We start from the raw sequence: 17769 nt of genomic DNA, 5'->3' as shown, positions 1-17769 counted from the left end.
ACTGCACCCATTCAAGGCCAAGTGTGCAGGTCCTTTTGGATTATTTATGAGTTCAGGTCCAGCACAGCACATAAGAGTATTGAATTTTCGGCTTGACTGATTTTAGCTACCTATGTAACAATAAAATTGCCTGGGGTTTGAAAGTGATAGTAATTGTCGAAGGAAAATGAATGTAGCAAAATCTCCATTACAAGTTGGGGATTTATTTGTGGCTAACCAAAAGTGTATAATTAAGCTTTAAGTTAACAACTCTAATTGAAATGGAAGGACTCGTTACCTAATTCCTTTTAACTCTGCTTAAAGCCAGTCTGTTCTGTGATTTGCCTGGCACTCTGAATTAAATTCAAATTTAATTTCCACTTTTGCTGTATCGATCTTAGTAGATTCAGAGCCGAACCTACACGCTCCATCGCAGACCATTAATATGGACAAGCCGAGCTGCGAAGTGACTGCGGAGGGTAAACAAACACTGGTCACTCACCTTGCCACTTGCGAACCACCCAGTTCACCCGACGGGTGGCTGCCCCAGAAGGGACCTCTGTGGTGTCCAAGTGTCGCCGAGTCCTCGACTTGACGGGCAGTCGTTGGTCGCCGGATACTTTGGTCACTTGCTCCTTGCTGCTCGAGATTGAGAAATGGCACTGCAGCCGTCTGGCGCTATTATCCCGTATTTTTCTCGCCACCTTCGTCCCTTCGTCCTTCGGTTCCTGATGTGCGGCTGTTTGTTTGCCGACTGTGTTCCTGGACTGCCAGTCGACCATTATAAATTGTTGTGTAGACACCTTGTGGCCGGCGTTCAATCCAACTTGCCGCACACATTCGAAGTATTCACACCAATAAAAGGATCCGGAAACTGAGTGAGAGAACTTACGGAAGAACGAGCAATCGTCTTTTAGTTATTGTTGAAATATTAGTGATAAATAAGGTTAAATGTAGTTAGCCAATTTTCTTTTTACACCATACTTGTTTGCAACGATTTATTATTTTATTTTTTAATTGGAATTTTTGTCAGAGAAACCATCTTTTCTCGCAGTGACACTTCTGCGCAGCCATTCTCCGTCCTTTATTTGCCATCCTTTGGCCCAATTTGTCTGGGTGCAAGTGTCTGAGGGGGTGTTCTCCCCACCCACCCATCTGGACTGGCTTTGTTTAATTTTCCAATTGTTGTTACCCGAGCGAGGAGTCATCGCCGCCGGCGTGAAGTGTCATTAAACTCGTGCCAATGCATTAAGTGTTTATTGTTTGCCCATTGCCGGGCTCAATTGTTCAAGCCTAATTACCGTTCAAACTTTGTCACCGAATGGTCCTCGATGGTGTTGGCCAGTTAAATGGACCAGGAAGTGGCAAGGACTTGGACATGTCGGTTGCACCGGTTCTCAGATTCCACACAAGGCACTTGAAGCATATGCAACGAAATAAGTTAAGTACAATATTAAATTACTAATAATGAATTCAAGTAAGAACATATTACGGATGTCAAATGCTTGATCCTGCATGATTTTAGCTAAACTTTCAAGTCGGAATCGCAGTGCCGGAAATTGCGCTTCACTTTCAGCTGCGAGCGCTGACCTCTTGGTCACCAGCACGGGCAACACCCCTTGGAGCGACCCAGGCAAGCCAACCCACCGAATGGTCCGCCCACCCGACGACCTTTTGCATGTTGCCAAGTGCCGGAAGCATCTGCATGATACTCCTGCATACATTTCGACGCCGCCTCCTTTAAATCCAACGGCCTGTGCATCCGGAAATTAAACATTTTCCTCGTACTTTCCCAGCCCTGCGGTGGCTCGTCTGTGTGCCTAAGTGCGCAGCCATTCTCCGTTTGTTTTCGATTCAATTCACTTAGGAGGAATGCCAAAAAAAGGAGAACTCTGGCCAGGATGCACATCTGCAGAAGGTCTTTCAAATTTCCATTTCACTCATGGCCTTTCTTCCATTGTCCCGCACACACGTACAAATGTGGAGATGAAGTCAAATGTGAAAATGGACTGCAACACTTAACCTTATTCGAATTTTTCCCAAGCTAAGATGTATCTTTAGATGTACTTGGAAATTCCCACAATACTTTCTATATTAATCCACTGTTACTAACAAATTGTGCTTCTTTGAAATTCAGCAGAATGTTTCCAACTTGCAGTTTTCAACGCAAATTCCAGCCAGACCAACAAAGCAAATCAGTGTAATCCTATTTAGCTTATATGGAATTAAAATATTTGATTCATCACATTCGCAGTGAAAGTCGGGATTAAAGTTGTATTCAGGAGTTCATCTTCACGCTGATTTATTTAGCATCACTTGAAAACTATAGCAGGCAATTAATATACATATGTATGGATGTGCCTATGTTTTTCAATTATTCATGCAAAAAACTGATTTATATTTAAAATTATTATTAAATTTATAACTAAGAACCATTATACCAACCATGCGTATGAGTTATAAAATATGCATCATACATAATAAAGTATTTTAAATGCAGTTTAGCGTTTCACTCTTCATCTTGGTTTTTTATGGAACTTGGTTTAAAATGTATTTCCTTATATAATATATTATGCACAGTGACAAGGTTCACCCTAAGTTCGAGTGCGTACTTTATCAAATTTGGGATGGGCTGCCAGGAAAAGTGGTGGCGCCTCGGAAAATCCTCTGCGGCTGGCTTTTCATCTCGATACGGTGACAGACAATTATAATTGTATTTAATTCCTTTGATTGATGCTTTGTGGGCTTTTCACGAAGGCGCACTTTCCAGCCAGCCGAAAAGTAGAGACTCCCACAAACCAGATCGCAAATCGACGTCAGCAAGGTGTGTGGATGTCCTCCCCTGTCACGGGCGAAAATAAACATTATTTATGGCTTTCATTGATAAATATAATTTATTTCTCTAATTTGCGCCACGGGAATTTCCTATATGCCACCAATACGGCGCTCTACATCCTCGCAAAAGAAGTTAGGTGACATCGGTTGAATTATTGAATTAAGTATGTGGCCCATAAATACGAGTTATTAAATTTGCGTTCGCCACTTTAATCTGCTTATCCACATGTACTGGTTTAATGCTTCAAATTGAATACTAATTTAATAGGCTCTAAGATAATGGGAGCTTTAGCACTTGCTTTACTTTAAACTCCAACTTGGGAAAAGTTCGACTCACCGAGCACCTTTATGAGTCTCCTTCGTTGGGAAACTCCAATCCATTGACGGTATTTTCCGAGTGCATTAAACACTCAAGAAATGAGTTATGAATTCTGACTTGGAACGTGAGAAAAAGTCTGGGACACAATTCAATTTAATTTTGTTGCTCCCCAGAGCGCGCACTAAAAACATTCGTCACGAGTAAGAGGCGCTCCATTCAAAGGTCCGCCCCTCGGTGGAATATCATCCAAGGACATATATTTTTATTGGCAAGCAGGAGTAAAGGATTGGGACTTGGCCCGGCCAACGGTGCGAATGGTTTTATTTATGCGTTGTGTGTGCATTCTGATGTTCTTGATATGCTGAGGCAATCAGATGGAATGGCCTATATAAATCAGAGTCCTTTCTATAAAATATAAAATGATAAAATATTAAAAAGCGGCTCTTTCATAAAGGTTATATAATCATTCCGTAGTAATAAGGTCATCCTAGTTATCCTGGGCTTTTGATGCTTTTGATTAAATCAAGATAATAAAATCAACTGGTGTTGGGTCAAATGCTTAGCTCCGCAGTTAACAAGTAGAAAAAAACAGACCTGAGGTCCCTGCAGCAGAAGAAAAAAAAACAAGTATTCACGCGTTGATAGAAAACACCTGCACAGAGTGTGTGTGAGTATGTGGAAGGATGGAGTCCTCCCCCGTGCAACGCACAGTATATGTGGATACACGGAGCCCCTGGCAAACTTTCACTCTTTCGGGCGGTTCGGGGATTGGGATTAGGATTCTCCGGAGTGCGATTACCACTGACTGGGCTGTGCTAACAGTTGCTCTGGGCCCTTGTAGCTGGTGAGTCCTGCGCCACTGCCACTTGCCATTCAATGGAAAATGTTGAGTTCGGTAACTAAGACCAGCACGCACTCGATAATCCCCCCATCGTGCAACAGTGGGCCCTGCCTAGCAAAACCAACATTGAATAGCTTCAGATATCTACTGTGCAGATTAAAATATTAAATTCAATTTGGAAAACCAATAGGAAATAGATCAAAGCTATCACGCAGCAATTGCATGCTCAATACTTGTTCAGTACTTTCTGATTTTCTTTAATTCTTATTTTGAAAACTTTTATATAAATAGAATATCAGTAACTAGGTTTTAAAGTGTTAAATATTTAAAAAGCATAATCCGTAGTTAAAAGCCTAATATAGTAAGTCACGTGTTTCTTGTCAACAGATCACCTTGCCATCGATTGTAAATAATCTGCAATAACAGCCCGAAAATGCTGAATGAAAAATTCACTCGGAAATGAGTTCTTTTTCTCGGGAACGTAATTAAGGCATCATCAGGCATTTTCATCAGTTCGTTGTCCGCCGACAAAGGTGTGGGTGGGAGTGACTTCGCCGGGGGGGCGGGGTAATTAAAATGGCAAAAATAAATACCTATTAAGAACGTTTACACTGATTGACACTTTAAGGCAATTTCCGGCCATAATTCTGTGCCGCAAAATGGGTACCCAAGAAGGTGTTTACCCCGGCCAAAGGGCCCAGCCAAATGTTAAGCTATCGATTTGTGGCATCAACCGAGTCGTCGTCGGCTTGGGGAAGGGTAGTGTATTTAGGCCAGGCCCGACACGCTTTACATTAATTTGAAAATTTGGCTGTGTCCGCTTTAAGTCGGCCTCCACGCCACAGAAGGCACTTTAAAATAGGGGTAAGGTGGGCGTAACACGGCGTGCTGAGTACCTTAAATTATGAAAATTACTTTCTCTTAAGTTTACCTTGCTTATTTGTACTTACCTTGCTGCCTTGCCTCATTTTACACGGTGCGTATGAGCAATATTCGAGTATGATTAAGTAGCTAATAGCACTTGATTTCCACGAGAGAAGGCTTTGAATTTGGTTTGGTATTTGTTATGTATTTACTATGCTCTTTGAGTAATTTCCGACCATTCAAAGCCAGTTTTTGAAACTCAACACGTGATTTCGAAAGAGGTCAGCTGTGGCTTACCTAGATTTGTAAACGAAATTAAATGTTCATTTATTTCGTAGCCACTGGCCTGGCAGTCACACAGTCATGAGCCATCAATCCTCCCTTCTGGGTGACAGGCTTTTCCGCTGACTGAGCTGAACTCACTGTGCAACTTGACGAAGCTGCCACATGTGTCTGTTGTGCGCTGTATGTGCGTCTAGTCGGGACATTTGCCGTGGCATCCTTTAATTTGTGCCCCGTCATGTTGCACGGTGTGCGTCTGCGGCTTGACTAAGTTTCGCTGGAATGGGACCAAAACACCCCGGGTAAATTATTATAATATCTATGGTAAACTTCGACGCCACTGAACTCCTATTGTGATATCCGTCTAATTGGAAAAGTTGTCGCACACCTAAAATTAGTTTCGTTTTTAATTGGTTTTGTATTGGCAAGAATTTAATCAGGCTACCATGATTTACTTTTCAAAACTAAATTTATTTTTCTTTAGATAAACTATTGAATACAATTTAACCATGTAAAGCATACGTTTAATATTTGATTTAATTAGGTTGGTACATTTTGAGTAAGGGTTAGAAGTAGATATCCCATTTTCTTACAGTGATTTTTAAAAAATTAAGCAATATTATAATGTTTCCGCTCATCGGTCACACTGTCTATGACCGAAGAGCGCGATCAGCGGCTGAGACTGATTAATACAGTGCTATCTCGATAAAGTTAACCACGAAATACTAAAACTGGCTAATCAGCAATATTCATTAGAAATTCATGGGACTTCAAATTAACATCTTCACATATAATGAGCTGTATAATCATGTAAACTGTTTTAGCAGTATACCAATGGAAAACGTATACTGCTAAAACAGTAAATCAGGTTTGCTCAAAATTACACATTAAAATCCAGTTCAGTATTTTGAATGAAGGTCGAATATTTAGTTAACTCTTGCCATATTATCGAGTGTTCACTGTTTTGAGCGAGCGCTTAATTAGATTCTCTCTCTACATACATACATATGTACATACATATGTGCGATAAGAAAAGTTAAAAACAAAAACAGCTGTAAAACTCGATCGACAAATAAAGTGCAAAGCAGGTGAAAATCGAATTTTTGATTAGATTGAGCTGAAAAACTAGAACAAAATAGCCGGCACACAATATCATTGACTGCACAGCTCCAAAATTAATATTACTAATTTTAAGTTAAGCAAGGAAATGACAGATTTTCAGTAAAAATTATTTAGAATATATGAAATATTAATTATACTCACTTTATTTGTACTAAGTAACAAGACAGAACAATTTATTCAAACATTAAAACGACCTCATAAATGTATAGAAAGTAAATAATTTTTTAGTGAACAAAATACCCGACTAAGATGAGCCCAGTGAAATCCGTACTTTGCGTGGGCTGCACGGTGATTGACTTCGTGACCATCAACGGGAGCTATCCCAAGGAGGACACCGATCGGCGTTGCCTGGACGGATTCTGGCAACGTGGCGGAAACGCCTCTAATGTGAGTACTGTGCTCCGGGTTCTTGGGTGCAAGGTGGACTTCTTTGGAATGCTCAGCAGGTCGGATGGATTCCGAGTGCTTCTCGACGATCTCTCGAAGCGGGAAATCGGAACGAATGACTGTCCCTTTACGGACAGGGATCCGCCCTTCTCCTCGGTGATCCTGGCTCAGGATTCCGGCACCCGCACTATTATCCACTGCAATAAGGACTACCCGCAGACCACCTATGAGGACTTCAGCAAAATAAACCTTTCGCAGTATGGATGGGTACACTTCGAGGCTCGCAACACGACGCACACCTTAAAGATGATGCAAAGCATCCGGGAGTACAACCAAAGGACCGGTCAAGGCATCATTATCTCGTTGGACTTCGAAACGAGGTATGAACAGAACCAGGAACTGTGTGCGCCCTGCGATTTTGTGGTCTTCTCCAAGGAGCTGGCTGGTCAGTTGGGCTGGAAGACACCGCGGCAGTCGTGTGAGGAGTTGGCCTCCAAAATTCCAGGAGGTGGTCCGAAACCTGTCTTCATTTGTCCCTGGGGAAGCGCCGGAGCTGGAGCTTTGGATGCCAATGGGAACTACTATGAAATGTCATCCTATAAACAGGATAAGGTGGTGGACACGCTGGGAGCCGGGGACAGTTTCATGGCGGGATTCATCTACGCCACCCTCGAGGCTCGACGAAGTCTAGCGGAGGCTGTTGACTTTGCCAACCGAGTCGCCAGTCACAAAATCACTGGATTCGGCTACGAACATATTTCACAGCTTAGCTTAACCAAGTAAATATTGGTTTAATTCTAGCTTAGATTAAGTCACATTGAAGGAATTTATTAAGATAAAAGCCTGGCAACAAAAATTGCAAATTGCTTTAAACATTTTTGATTGTTAAACAGAATAAACTAATACGTGCATCACGCTCAATTAAGAATGCTTTAAAGAATATGTAAAACATTTTTTTGATTTATATGATAAAATGATGACATCTCTCGAAATAGTTAAAAAATCCTTTACCCAAAAATGCAATCGGATTGGAAATGAACAGCGCTTATGTATTCTCACAAATTTTATAAACTTGTCAAATTCATTATGTTATATTATAATTATTTTCGTGATCATTGATTAGGCAAAGATTTTCTTATGTTGGTCTGGACAGACTTGATGTTCTTAAATCCCCTGCTTTGCCATTAAGGTAATATTGAAATCGGAAATCAAGAGATATCATGGCAGGATGCGTCTATAGGTCCTCTGCTCTTTTTTAATAGTTGTCCAGTTGGGAGCCTCTCGTTGTTGTCTATGTGTATTTAATGAAGTCACCTCGCTGGTCGTCCATATCCGAACCAATGGCTGAGGCGTTGATTCCGATGCCGCTCGAGGCGCTTCCGGATTTTTGCTGGCTGTTTAGTCCCTCAATAAGCTGGTTATAGGATTGTTTATTGGTTAATATTTATCAACCCATTTTAAATCTCAACTATATCTTACCTTCGATCGCAGGCGCTTCAGTTTGCGCAATCGTTCCAGCCAATTCGATGCGTACGGATGCTTTTTCTGCACACTTTGGTAGACTAGCGACGCGAGCTGTAATTTATTGGAATTAATGAAAACCGTACTTAGCAATAGATCCTATGCTCACATTGGCGTGCAGCGCCATCTGTCGGGCCAAAAGAGGAGCACTGCGATCGGAGACTATCCGGTATTCTGCGTGGCACACGAATTTCGAAATCTCCGATCGCGCCTTCACATACACCCTGTTCGAGTTCAGGTCAAGTGGCTCCACGATTACGCAGGCGTAGTTGAATTGGCCCTGGAAGAGTAATAAATGGAATTAGATCTGGCTTTTTACAATTAGAAAAGAAACTAGAGATATTATTCAAACTGAGTGTGGATTGGGCACAAGCAAACAGCTCGAACTCCTTGGACTTGTAAAACCTACGGATATTGTGTTTAGATTGTACTCCTCGCCGCTTTCGTTGTAGATGATCTTCACAAAGTCATTGCCAATGTGGCTCTTCTTCTCGTTGCAGTTGGGATCATCCTGCAGATTGGTGGGCATCAGCGTAGCGACATGGAACGTAACCTACGAGGAAAAATACATTGGACATACTCGCTTTGTAAGTCAGTTGGGGCTAACCATTCACCTGTAGTATGTCATCCTTCCAGATATAGGCAAACTTGCCATCTGCTCCGTTTCTATCCAGCATTATAAATAGATTGTTCTGCTCAGCTTCCTTCAGACTGACCAGGGTGCCGATATTACGCAGGAATTCCACATACCTGGCACTTCCGTGCGAATTACGCAAGATCTCCACCTCGTTGTTGCACTGCCCTTGGCCCACGTACAGCACGCCGATCTTGTGCGTCTCGAACGGTGGGACCAAGTCGATTAGGGAGACAGCGCTGCTGTTTTCCGGACCCACCTTCAGTGGCTCATCTGTGACACCCAGCTGGCCAGTGGTGTACAGTTGCATGAAAATAAAGCTCGGGTTCATGCACAGCTTGGCGTTGATGGGCGGCTTTGCGGCTCCGAAATTCCGGAAACTGCTGGCCGGCGGCGGACGCGTATTTCCGTTGTTCACCTCCCGCACCACCGAAATGGTTTTCGAACGACCTCGCATCATGTCTCCGTTACCATTGTTGCCGTTGTCATAATCGGAGGTTATCACTCCAACATTGGTGCCATTGCTGCCACTGCTGCTCGATTTGGCCAGTGCACCGGGCTGCGGAACAGAGGTGCCTCCAAAACTGGTCACTCGACCAGTGCCCAGCAAAGGCGGTTGCCCGGGCGACAGCGGTGGTTTACCCAGCTTTAACGTGGACCCTCCTGCTTGCAGGTTGCTTCCTCCAGCCACATGACTGCTGACATCGTCCGCCGAGTGCTGCTTGGGAGGTAGGGTGCCGCTTTCCGGCTGCAGGGCCAAGGCTGCGGCCTGCGACGGTGGTGTGGAGCCGGCTATCTCCTCCGGAATGGCCTCACAGCTCACACGCATATCCTTGGTGCTGTACTGAACAGTCTTCTTCTTCAAAGTCAACAGCGATTGCGGTTCATCGGCGGTGGTTTTCACGGGCTCCTGGGACAGTGGCGTAGGCTTGTTGGTTAGGAACGACTGCCGCCAGCTGGAACTCATCTCTGGGCTGGAATTTACCCGTCGGACGGGATTTCGTGCACGACTCTGAGCATCCTCAAAGGCCAGGGAGTCGTCGTCGGCTTCGCCATCACTCACACTTCCACAGAGAGCGGCCTCCTTGCCACGCTTTCCGGATGCTGTGACCCGCGGAATGGGTATGGCAGCAGCACCTCCAGTGCTGGGAGCATTTCCACTACCATTACCATTACCGTTGCCGTTGCCATTTCCATTCCCTCCGACCGAGTGAATTTCTTCCTGTCGCTGAAGGGCACGAGCCTTGGCAACCATTCGACTGCGCAGTGCACTTGCCTGAGGAGCCGTTGCTGCATTAACCTCTGGTTCTGGTTCCGGTTCGGGATCAGCCAACGTATGTGGTGGGACCTGAATGGTATTGTCCGGTCCAAAAACTCCGCCATGGGCAGTGGGAAGAAACAGGGACACCACATTATTGAACGGCAACTCCTGGCCAAAGCAATCGTTGGTGATGGGGTTCTGAATGCGGGTTATCCACGATATGTTGCCCGTGGGCCGTCGAACCAACACCTCCGCCCAGCCAGTGCAGGCGCGCACGCAAACCGGCTGCTGCACTACGGATCCCGACGAAGGGCTCATGCTGACGGAGGATTGGGACAAAGAGTTTCCCAGGAGTGAGGTGTTGCTCCCCGTATGCGGCCCCTCGCCCAAGGCACCGCCCAAGGCCTCGGGATTAGATCCCCGACGGGAAAGCGCGTCTAGCGATGCCGTGGAACTGTTAGAGATCTGTCGATGTGGATGACCACCTGCGGCTGCTGAGTTCGACGAGGAGGAGGAGGTGAGCTCCGTGCTGCCAGCCGACTCATTGCCGCTGCTGTGCTGCAGGCTCACCTTGGTGTATCGTCTCTCCCGCTCTGGCGAAAGTGGAGGAGCTGCATCACTGAGGCTCTTCGAGTTCAGACTAATGCTGGGAGCCTTGCCCAGTTGGGCACATCGTTCGCAAAGCCCACTGCGCGTGGGCGCCGACGGACAGCCGGAGGTGGTGATGGTCACCAGGTTGTTGCCCACTAGCCACGTCTGCGAGACGCCGTCCTTCAGCAGGAATTCCGCCGCTGGAAGACTGCAAAGGGAAGGTAACATCTTTAACTGCTAAGATATGTTGTAATACAATAACACTCACCGCTTGGGCATCGACGGACAAGGCGAATAAGTGTGTCGGGCCAAGAAATCAAAGCACGTCTCTGCCAGTTCGGCGTGGAAGTTGCGTAGACCGTTGTTCATTTGCGGCCGCATCTCCAGATCGTTCCAGGCATTGGCATTGTTGCGACTACCGCGCTCCGTTAGACTGGTGCTCCGCTTGCGATTGGATGAATCCTCGTTTAAGGAGTTAAGGTTCACAATGTCGCTGGACAACATCTTGGCATTCGACTGAATCGACTGAGAAAGTAAAACCAAATCAGTACAAGTAACGAAATGCAAATTTGTTATACCCACGCTTTTGATGTAGTTAACGCAGTTCCTGCGCAGCTCCAGCTTACACTTGAGGAACCATCCGGCGATGACATGGTGGGCCAAGGAAACTGTGTAGTGATCGTAGCGATGCGGTTTTGTGTACGGCAGCGTGATGGCAAACACGTACATGTTGTGCATGGACGTGAAGTTTGCGAAGAGATGCTTGGACAGATGTATAAGCACTAAACAAAGGGGAAAAGTATTATTAAGTCACTCGGAAAGATCTTCGATCTAAGTTACTCACACGACAGAAATTCCAGAACCGGAGTGGCCAGTGCATTCGTGTCCGACATCTTGCTCATTTGGAGCAGTACGTCCGGTAGCTTTCGCATCAACGCCTCCGGCATCTCAAGTATAAGGATGGTCATGGTGTTGATGCAGACGCTGGCAATGCCAGTAAGTACCCTCGAATTAAGAGCTGTTATAATGCCGTAGTGCTGCTGCGGCTGCAGGCTTTCGTGATAGATAACCAAGGAAGCTATGGCGGGCAATACGAGGGCGTGGAACTCGTCGGTGGGCCGCTTGAACTTGTTGTTGCTAACCAAGTTGATCTTGAGGAGCGTGTTGGCCAGCTCCTCGATGTCGTTGCCCTGCACCAGCGCCTTGTTTTGCAGCACCTTCGGCAGTTCCCGGATGACTAGCTGGAACACCTGATAATCGGTGTCGTGTTCCAGGCACCTCACTATCAGCTTGCAGACTCGTCGTATGGATATCGCTGTGGGGTGGGCTTGTGGCAACAGCGGTGAATCAATTCCCAGGTAAGGACTAAATTTCACGACTTCGTTGCTGCCCTCCGGATAACCAATATGGTAGGAGCCGTTGGCCCGGGCCTTAAGCAACCAAGCAAATATCTAAAAATGTAGACCAAGAACGTTTCAGTACACGAGGGTTCGCGACAATATGATCATTTTGACTCACTTTATAGCGCACAACACTTATGTGTTCGAAAATCTTTGGTCGTTCGTAGTGCAGTTCCATGTGGTCCATTAGAATGTTAAATATTTTAAGAGCATGGATCGCTGGCAGTCGATGCAGCTTGATGGCAAACACTTTGACCAAGCCATCAACTGCGGCGATAATATCCGAGATCTCGGATTCGTTGTTGACCAATCCAACGGTCACTTCTGCCAGAGTACCGTCTCCAGATGAGGATCCGTGTCGCGTGTGCTCAAAGGGTCGGTTGATGAGCGCCTCCAGGATGTCCAGCAGATCCATGCACCGTTTCGTGTCGCAGTGGGTGGCAAAATTGGAAAGAGCCCGGGCCACTGCCACTCGCACCTGCACACTGGACTCCAGGTGGATATGCGAAAGGTGCGACAGAACCACGCGACTGAGGATCTCTTCTTCATAGCAGGCACGGTTCTGGTCCATAATGCGCACCAGAGCCTCGATCGTCTTAATGCGTACGTTTACGTTGGACATGCGGTAGTAGCGGCGAACGAACTGGGCCAGCACCTGCAGCCAATCTGGCCGCGTTGCTGTAACCCGTCGTGATCGGTACTCGATTAGGGCGAGAACGGAGGCCTCCGGGCGTCGGTCGGCCACTCGCTCGATGAGATCGTAGATGCGCTCCACATTGCCCAGAATCTGGGATCGGTCCTGCTGCAACAGCTTCTCGATGCAGTCGATGTTCTCGTGGAAATTGATCTGCAGGTGATGCAGACGATCCTTGTTTATGTTGACTTCTTCGTAATACTCGATGTTGCTAACGATCGAGGACATAATCTCGCAGATCAGATCCCAAATGATCTCAGAAAGCTGCCGCTTGGTAATCACCATGCGAACGCTGAGGATGACTTCGAAGGTCACGATCACCTGACGACTGTCAAGTGCCTGTGGAAAACCAATGATTACATTACAGGTTTAGGTAGGGAATTTCAGGCTTACCCGGAGGAAGGCTGTCAGCACATTCGTTGCATAGGTCATAGGTGAAACCTGGAAAATAATGTTCGAGCCGAAGATGTTCATGTTTAGATGGAACACAGCCCCACGCAACAGGTGGGCATCATCGTAAAGAGCCCGATCATTGAGGATGCTGCACATCATTTTCATGGAATGGTATCCCAACTGGGTGCCCAAGAGGTTCTTCATGATCTGGAGATTTGAAAAAAATACACATGATTAAATATTATTCTTCTTTCCAACGAAACAATTAAAGCCAGACAGAGAGTACTAGTTAGGCCTGGTAATTACATTGCATCTGCACCTTGTTAACGAAATGAGTAACACTTTAAATATCTTTGATTTTTCAATCTGCTTACAAACACATTTGGCAAGTGTCGAAATTCAGAAGTTTCCACAATGAAAAAGCAAATTGTTAAGGAGTTCATAACCGTAAAGAAGGTACTTCACCTGCCGCCGGAGCCACCGCCACCGCCGCCACCTCCTAAGCGCCATGTTTTGGCTGTGGGCAGCTGCACGCTGGACATGATCACCATCGTGGATCTGCCTCTTTACCCAGGCCAGGTGCAGCGCACCACGGAGGGAAGCTGGCGGCGCGGCGGTCCCGCTGCCAACATATGCACCGTGTGGCGGCGACTGGGCTTGGAGTGCGAGTTCCTCGGCGTTTTGAGCAGGGTTAGGGCGTTCGAGAGCCTGCTGAATGGATTTCAATCGCAGGGCATCGACATTTCGCATTGCCCGCTGACGAATCACCGGCCTGCGCACCGCAGCATCATTGTCCAACGGAACGTGGATACACGAACCTTGCTGGAGTTCGCCAATGCCAACCAGGAGCTCACCTACCAGCAGTTTGTGGGCGCCGTGGACTACCAGAAGTACTCGTGGATACATTTCGAGTGTCGTAATCCCGTTGAGATGCTGCGCATGGTCCTGGCGGTCATACAATTCAACGAGCGCTGCCCCGAGTCAAGGATCACCCTCTCCGTGGATCTGGACAACTTGCGGCCGGCCACCATGTTGATGGCCAGTATGGTGGACTACGTCTTCGCCCGGAAGACCATGATGCGTACGTACTGTTTTATGAATGGACGCGAGGTTGTTTGGGCGATTAGGAATGAAATGCGAAGAGCACGGACTCAATGGGAAAAAAACCAGCCCAAAAAGATGCCCTATCTACCTCCGGATCCCCCAGACGAGCATTCCAGCGGATATTGCCCGGGACCGCTGAACAACCAACCCGTCGTCATATACAATAATTATATGGAAGGCGCTAGTTGCCTGATGGCCGACGACACCTACTTCAAGGTGGGCTCACAGATCCCGCCCAAATTTGTGGACGTTGTGGCCGTTAACGACACCTTCTCAGCGGCCGTGATATATGCACTGATTAAGGTAAAGATGCGGCTGAGGGATGCTATCGAGTACGGAACCCGGGCGTCGTCTCTGAAGTTGACGGGAAACGGATTCGATGTGCTGCGGTGTATGCCCAAGGATCTGATTGGTTGTTACTATACTTAAGCCCACGGTTTTATAAAATCTACTCTACACGTAACTGAAATCAATAAAGGGTTTAACCAAAAGGTGGAACCTTGTACTAAGGTCACTTGAAGGGAACTGGGTCAGCGCCCCACTCATTTATCGTCGGTATCGAATGGGCCTTGAATACAGTTCTTCCACCTGGGGGCCACTGATTCAATGATCACTTCTTATTTCGGGAATAGGGTTAATCATCGGCCCAAACATGTCGAATGATAAGAAGTGCTGAAGTCAGCGGAGCCCTCGATAAGTGGAGGAAATATCGAGCAGATAAAGACTGAGCAGAATACTCATTAGTATTAAAAAACAAATGTCGGAGCAATCTCTGCCAGCGATTGCCAAATGGGCTGAAAAATCTCAATCAAAGCGAGGACATAAAAAGCCAAGTCATTAGCAATCAACGCCGCATTCGACGGATTCCCAGCATAAACGCGCATCTGACGAAAATGGAGAGTGAGTGGTGTAAGAGTCGTTGGTTTCAGTGTGATCAAAGAGTGTTTGCTCCTTCCAGATCGCTTATTAGTTACATGGCTGCTTTTGGCCATCATCACGGCATCGGTTAGGGCCGAACTTACAGATATATCCGCTATCTGCAGGATATCAGATCCCTGGCAAATGCTGCCCGACAAGGACAACTGCCAAAGGTTCTATGTTTGCACTGGCGACGATGACCTGCCCTTCCAGGAGTTCAGCTGTCCGGCGGAGTACCATTTTAGCAAGAAGCTCATGATTTGTGTACCCGGAGCGTGCACAGATGAATCCGTATTTTGTGGCCTTACAAATAGTGTGGAGCGAGTCCACAGCGATTGCACGCAATACCGACAATGCCTGGAGGGAGGATCCTTCGCCGTGGCCAAATGTTCCGTCGGAAACTACTTTGATCCAGCCCGAAGAGCCTGCCTGCCAGTGGCCATAAGTGCAGCCCATCAGTGCAGCTGTGTGCTGCCTGATAATGCCACTCTGGCCAATCCAAGCGACTGCGAGACATATTTCCGCTGTCACTCCGGACAGGCGGAGCTGGTCCAGTGTCCATCAGGAGACTACTTCGACGAGCGAGTGAGCAGCTGTGTGCCGGATCACACGGGAATTTGCCTGGAAAAGCCGACAATGCCGACACTCACAGAGCAAGCTATTGCTATGGACGAGTGCATCCGGACGGGGAGCCGCCTGGCACCGCACAGCCGAGATTGCCAACGTTACTACATATGCGCCAAAAAGCGGGTGCTGGAAATGCGCTGTCCCAGGGGTCAGTATTTCGATGCAGTACGGCGCTACTGCGCTCTTGATCTGGGAAGCGATTGCCAGGCTCTGCAGGCGGAGAAACAAGACCTGGAGCTGGAGGAGAATATTCAGGTGGAGGTGGAGCAGAATATCCAGATTGACATTCCGGCGAAACATAAGGTAAAGATTCAGGGACACAAGCCGGTTCAGAAGAACTCCGAAAAGGAAGTGGTCCGCGACCAGGAATTACCAGCGTCGCAGGCTAATGACAAACTTCCACAGCCCTCAGCTGAGGCAGTGAGCAGTTACGATAAGTTCTCGTCGAAGTTCATTTCTATGTAACCGATTAGTTCTAAGCAACCATTCATTAAATACAGCAATATCACGTTAACAATTAATAAAGGGAACGAAATAATTTTGTATTTGCTTGCTGTTTGAGGTTATTCTACTACAAATGGTTAAAACTGTCAAATAAATGTATATTTGCATTCAAACTGAATGTATTCTATTGGAAATGATCAAAATACTAACTACATTTTCTAAAAAGAACTACCTATTTTTGCTATAATTGACCAATTGGAATTTCATAACCCTGTATAGCTTCAATTACTCGATGGTTCAATCATTTCATGTTTTAGGCACTCACCTTGAAAGAAGACGGGCAGTAGGGAGCATGATTCACAGTCCGGCACAAGGTGGTGATGCACTGCGGCAGCGGTTCGCTTGGGAAGATGGTGTACCCGATGACCATCTCCAGAATTGTGAGGCACTGCAGACCGATTTCGTTTACGGTAACGCTGCAGCTCAGGTCGCAAGCGTTCCTGGGGAAAGAAGGGATACTCAAACAAAAGTTGTGGGTTAAAGAGTGCGCCACTCACTGCACGATGCCCACAAGGATGTCTTTGTCCAGATGCGCCGCATTGAACTTGATCAGGTTGACCAGAATGTCAAGGTAGGGGGTGAGCAGATTGGCCTCCGTGATGGCTGGGATCCAGAGCAGCATAAACTTGCCAATCTGTGGGAGGAAGCAAGACAGTTAAGTCACCATTCATTTAAACCAGATCTAGGGCCAACCTTCTCCTCGAAGTTTGTGATATCCTTCCCATTGTCGGTGAGGGTGTCGAGCAGCTCAAGAAGGTGACGTAGATCCTCGCGGGCTTCGTGGTTCTGGATGACCAGGAAGAACTTCTCCCGCATGATGGTCAGGTTCTTGTACTGTGTGTAAATGAGCCGTTTATAGAAGCTCAAGGCAATCTGGCGTGTTTCTGCCGGCTTGTTGGGCACGATGAGATCGTTGGTGAGATTAAACAGAATGGTGATGGCGGTCTGTGGGGACGAATTACGAGAATCAACACATGTTCATGGCATGGCGCCAATTCGAAGGAACGCACCTCGTCCAGATTGAAGTTGTGCAGCTGCATGTCGCCCAGCTCCTTTAGCATCCGGCAGCGTTGGGCCACAGGCTGCTCCGGGCGCAGTTCCCTCTCAAACTCCGGCCGCAGGGTCCGCTCGCCCACGTAACCTGTGAATCCCGAAATCCCAATTGAGTTCTCTGGCCCACAATGGTGCACCCACTTTGTTACCTGCCGGCAGCGATTTGATGAACGATTTGAACTTCGACTTGTCCTTGGAGTTCATGGTGGGTCCTTGCAAGGGCGGTGGTCGGTGGAGCAGTGGCGCTGAGTGTGTGCAACCAGTAATTCCTAGCCTAGGTCCTAATAACAAATTATACACAGCACAGAACAGAGGAAGTCACTAAACAGCTGAGCGCAGTGTTACCAGACGGCGATGTGGACTTCACCTCAAGTCCGCACGAGCTCAAAAAAAAATACTGCAAAACTCACCACTTTCCCGCTTAATTTGAATTCGATGCA

At 46.8% G+C, this 17769-nt stretch overlaps 4 protein-coding genes and 1 long non-coding RNA gene across 7 annotated transcripts; 3 read left to right on the top strand and 2 right to left on the bottom strand.

Moving 5' to 3' along the window:
* Positions 1–4226: 4226 nt before the first annotated feature.
* On the bottom strand, positions 4227–5567 carry LOC120284808. The gene is made up of 3 exons (XR_006541792.1): positions 5262–5567; positions 4925–5135; positions 4227–4870 (listed from the first exon to the last, which is right to left on the bottom strand). It is a non-coding gene; the product is annotated as an uncharacterized LOC120284808 (long non-coding RNA).
* Positions 5568–6118: 551 nt separating this feature from the next.
* LOC6738795 (ketohexokinase) lies at positions 6119–7571 on the top strand. Of its 3 annotated transcripts, none has more exons than XM_039294016.2 (2): positions 6119–6208; positions 6471–7571. In XM_039294016.2, exon 2 carries the CDS (start codon positions 6492–6494, stop codon positions 7410–7412), a length of 921 nt encoding a protein of 306 aa, XP_039149950.1. In that variant the 5' UTR covers positions 6119–6208; positions 6471–6491; the 3' UTR covers positions 7413–7571. The 3 variants fall into 3 exon arrangements, with proteins under 3 accessions (XP_039149950.1, XP_039149951.1, XP_039149952.1); XM_039294017.2 differs by lacking the exon at positions 6119–6208 and having other exon boundaries at positions 6491–6629; positions 6689–7571; XM_039294018.2 differs by lacking the exon at positions 6119–6208 and having other exon boundaries at positions 6493–6629; positions 6686–7571.
* An 86-nt stretch (positions 7572–7657) lies between these two features.
* On the bottom strand, positions 7658–17695 carry LOC6738792 (tuberin). The gene is made up of 15 exons (XM_016171765.3): positions 17479–17695; positions 17287–17417; positions 16970–17221; positions 16774–16910; positions 16542–16716; positions 13124–13330; positions 12155–13069; positions 11481–12087; positions 11219–11418; positions 10905–11161; positions 8765–10844; positions 8560–8703; positions 8260–8430; positions 8109–8204; positions 7658–8043 (listed from the first exon to the last, which is right to left on the bottom strand). Exons 1-15 carry the CDS (start codon positions 17531–17533, stop codon positions 7921–7923), a joined length of 5550 nt encoding a protein of 1849 aa, XP_016032606.1. The 5' UTR covers positions 17534–17695; the 3' UTR covers positions 7658–7920.
* Positions 13476–14718, top strand: LOC6738794 (ketohexokinase). Its single transcript, XM_016169206.3, has one exon. The coding sequence runs from the start codon at positions 13538–13540 to the stop codon at positions 14654–14656; it is 1119 nt and encodes a 372-aa protein (XP_016032608.1). The 5' UTR covers positions 13476–13537; the 3' UTR covers positions 14657–14718.
* On the top strand, positions 14972–16317 carry LOC6738793 (peritrophin-48). The gene is made up of 2 exons (XM_016169207.3): positions 14972–15127; positions 15186–16317. Exons 1-2 carry the CDS (start codon positions 15121–15123, stop codon positions 16235–16237), a joined length of 1059 nt encoding a protein of 352 aa, XP_016032607.3. The 5' UTR covers positions 14972–15120; the 3' UTR covers positions 16238–16317.
* Positions 17696–17769: the final 74 nt, after the last annotated feature.

Source organism: Drosophila simulans, chromosome 3L (assembly GCF_016746395.2).
Source record: "Drosophila simulans strain w501 chromosome 3L, Prin_Dsim_3.1, whole genome shotgun sequence".
In the NCBI taxonomy this organism is placed as follows: Eukaryota; Metazoa; Arthropoda; class Insecta; order Diptera; family Drosophilidae; genus Drosophila; species Drosophila simulans.
This window is presented reverse-complemented; position numbering and strand designations above follow the sequence as displayed.

Excerpts from the sequence above, each read along its gene's own strand:
- LOC6738795 (XM_039294016.2), top strand. The coding sequence starts at position 6,492 with ATGAGCCCAGTGAAATCCGTACTTTGCGTGGGCTGCACGGTGATTGAC.
- LOC6738794 (XM_016169206.3), top strand. The coding sequence starts at position 13,538 with ATGAAAAAGCAAATTGTTAAGGAGTTCATAACCGTAAAGAAGGTACTT.
- LOC6738792 (XM_016171765.3), bottom strand. The coding sequence starts at position 17,533 with ATGAACTCCAAGGACAAGTCGAAGTTCAAATCGTTCATCAAATCGCTG. Across the intron at positions 11,419-11,480 it reads GGTTCTGGAATTTCTGTCGT|TGCTTATACATCTGTCCAAG; the intron begins GTGAGTAACTTA and ends CCCTTTGTTTAG. Across the intron at positions 11,162-11,218 it reads GCGTTAACTACATCAAAAGC|TCGATTCAGTCGAATGCCAA; the intron begins GTGGGTATAACA and ends TTACTTTCTCAG.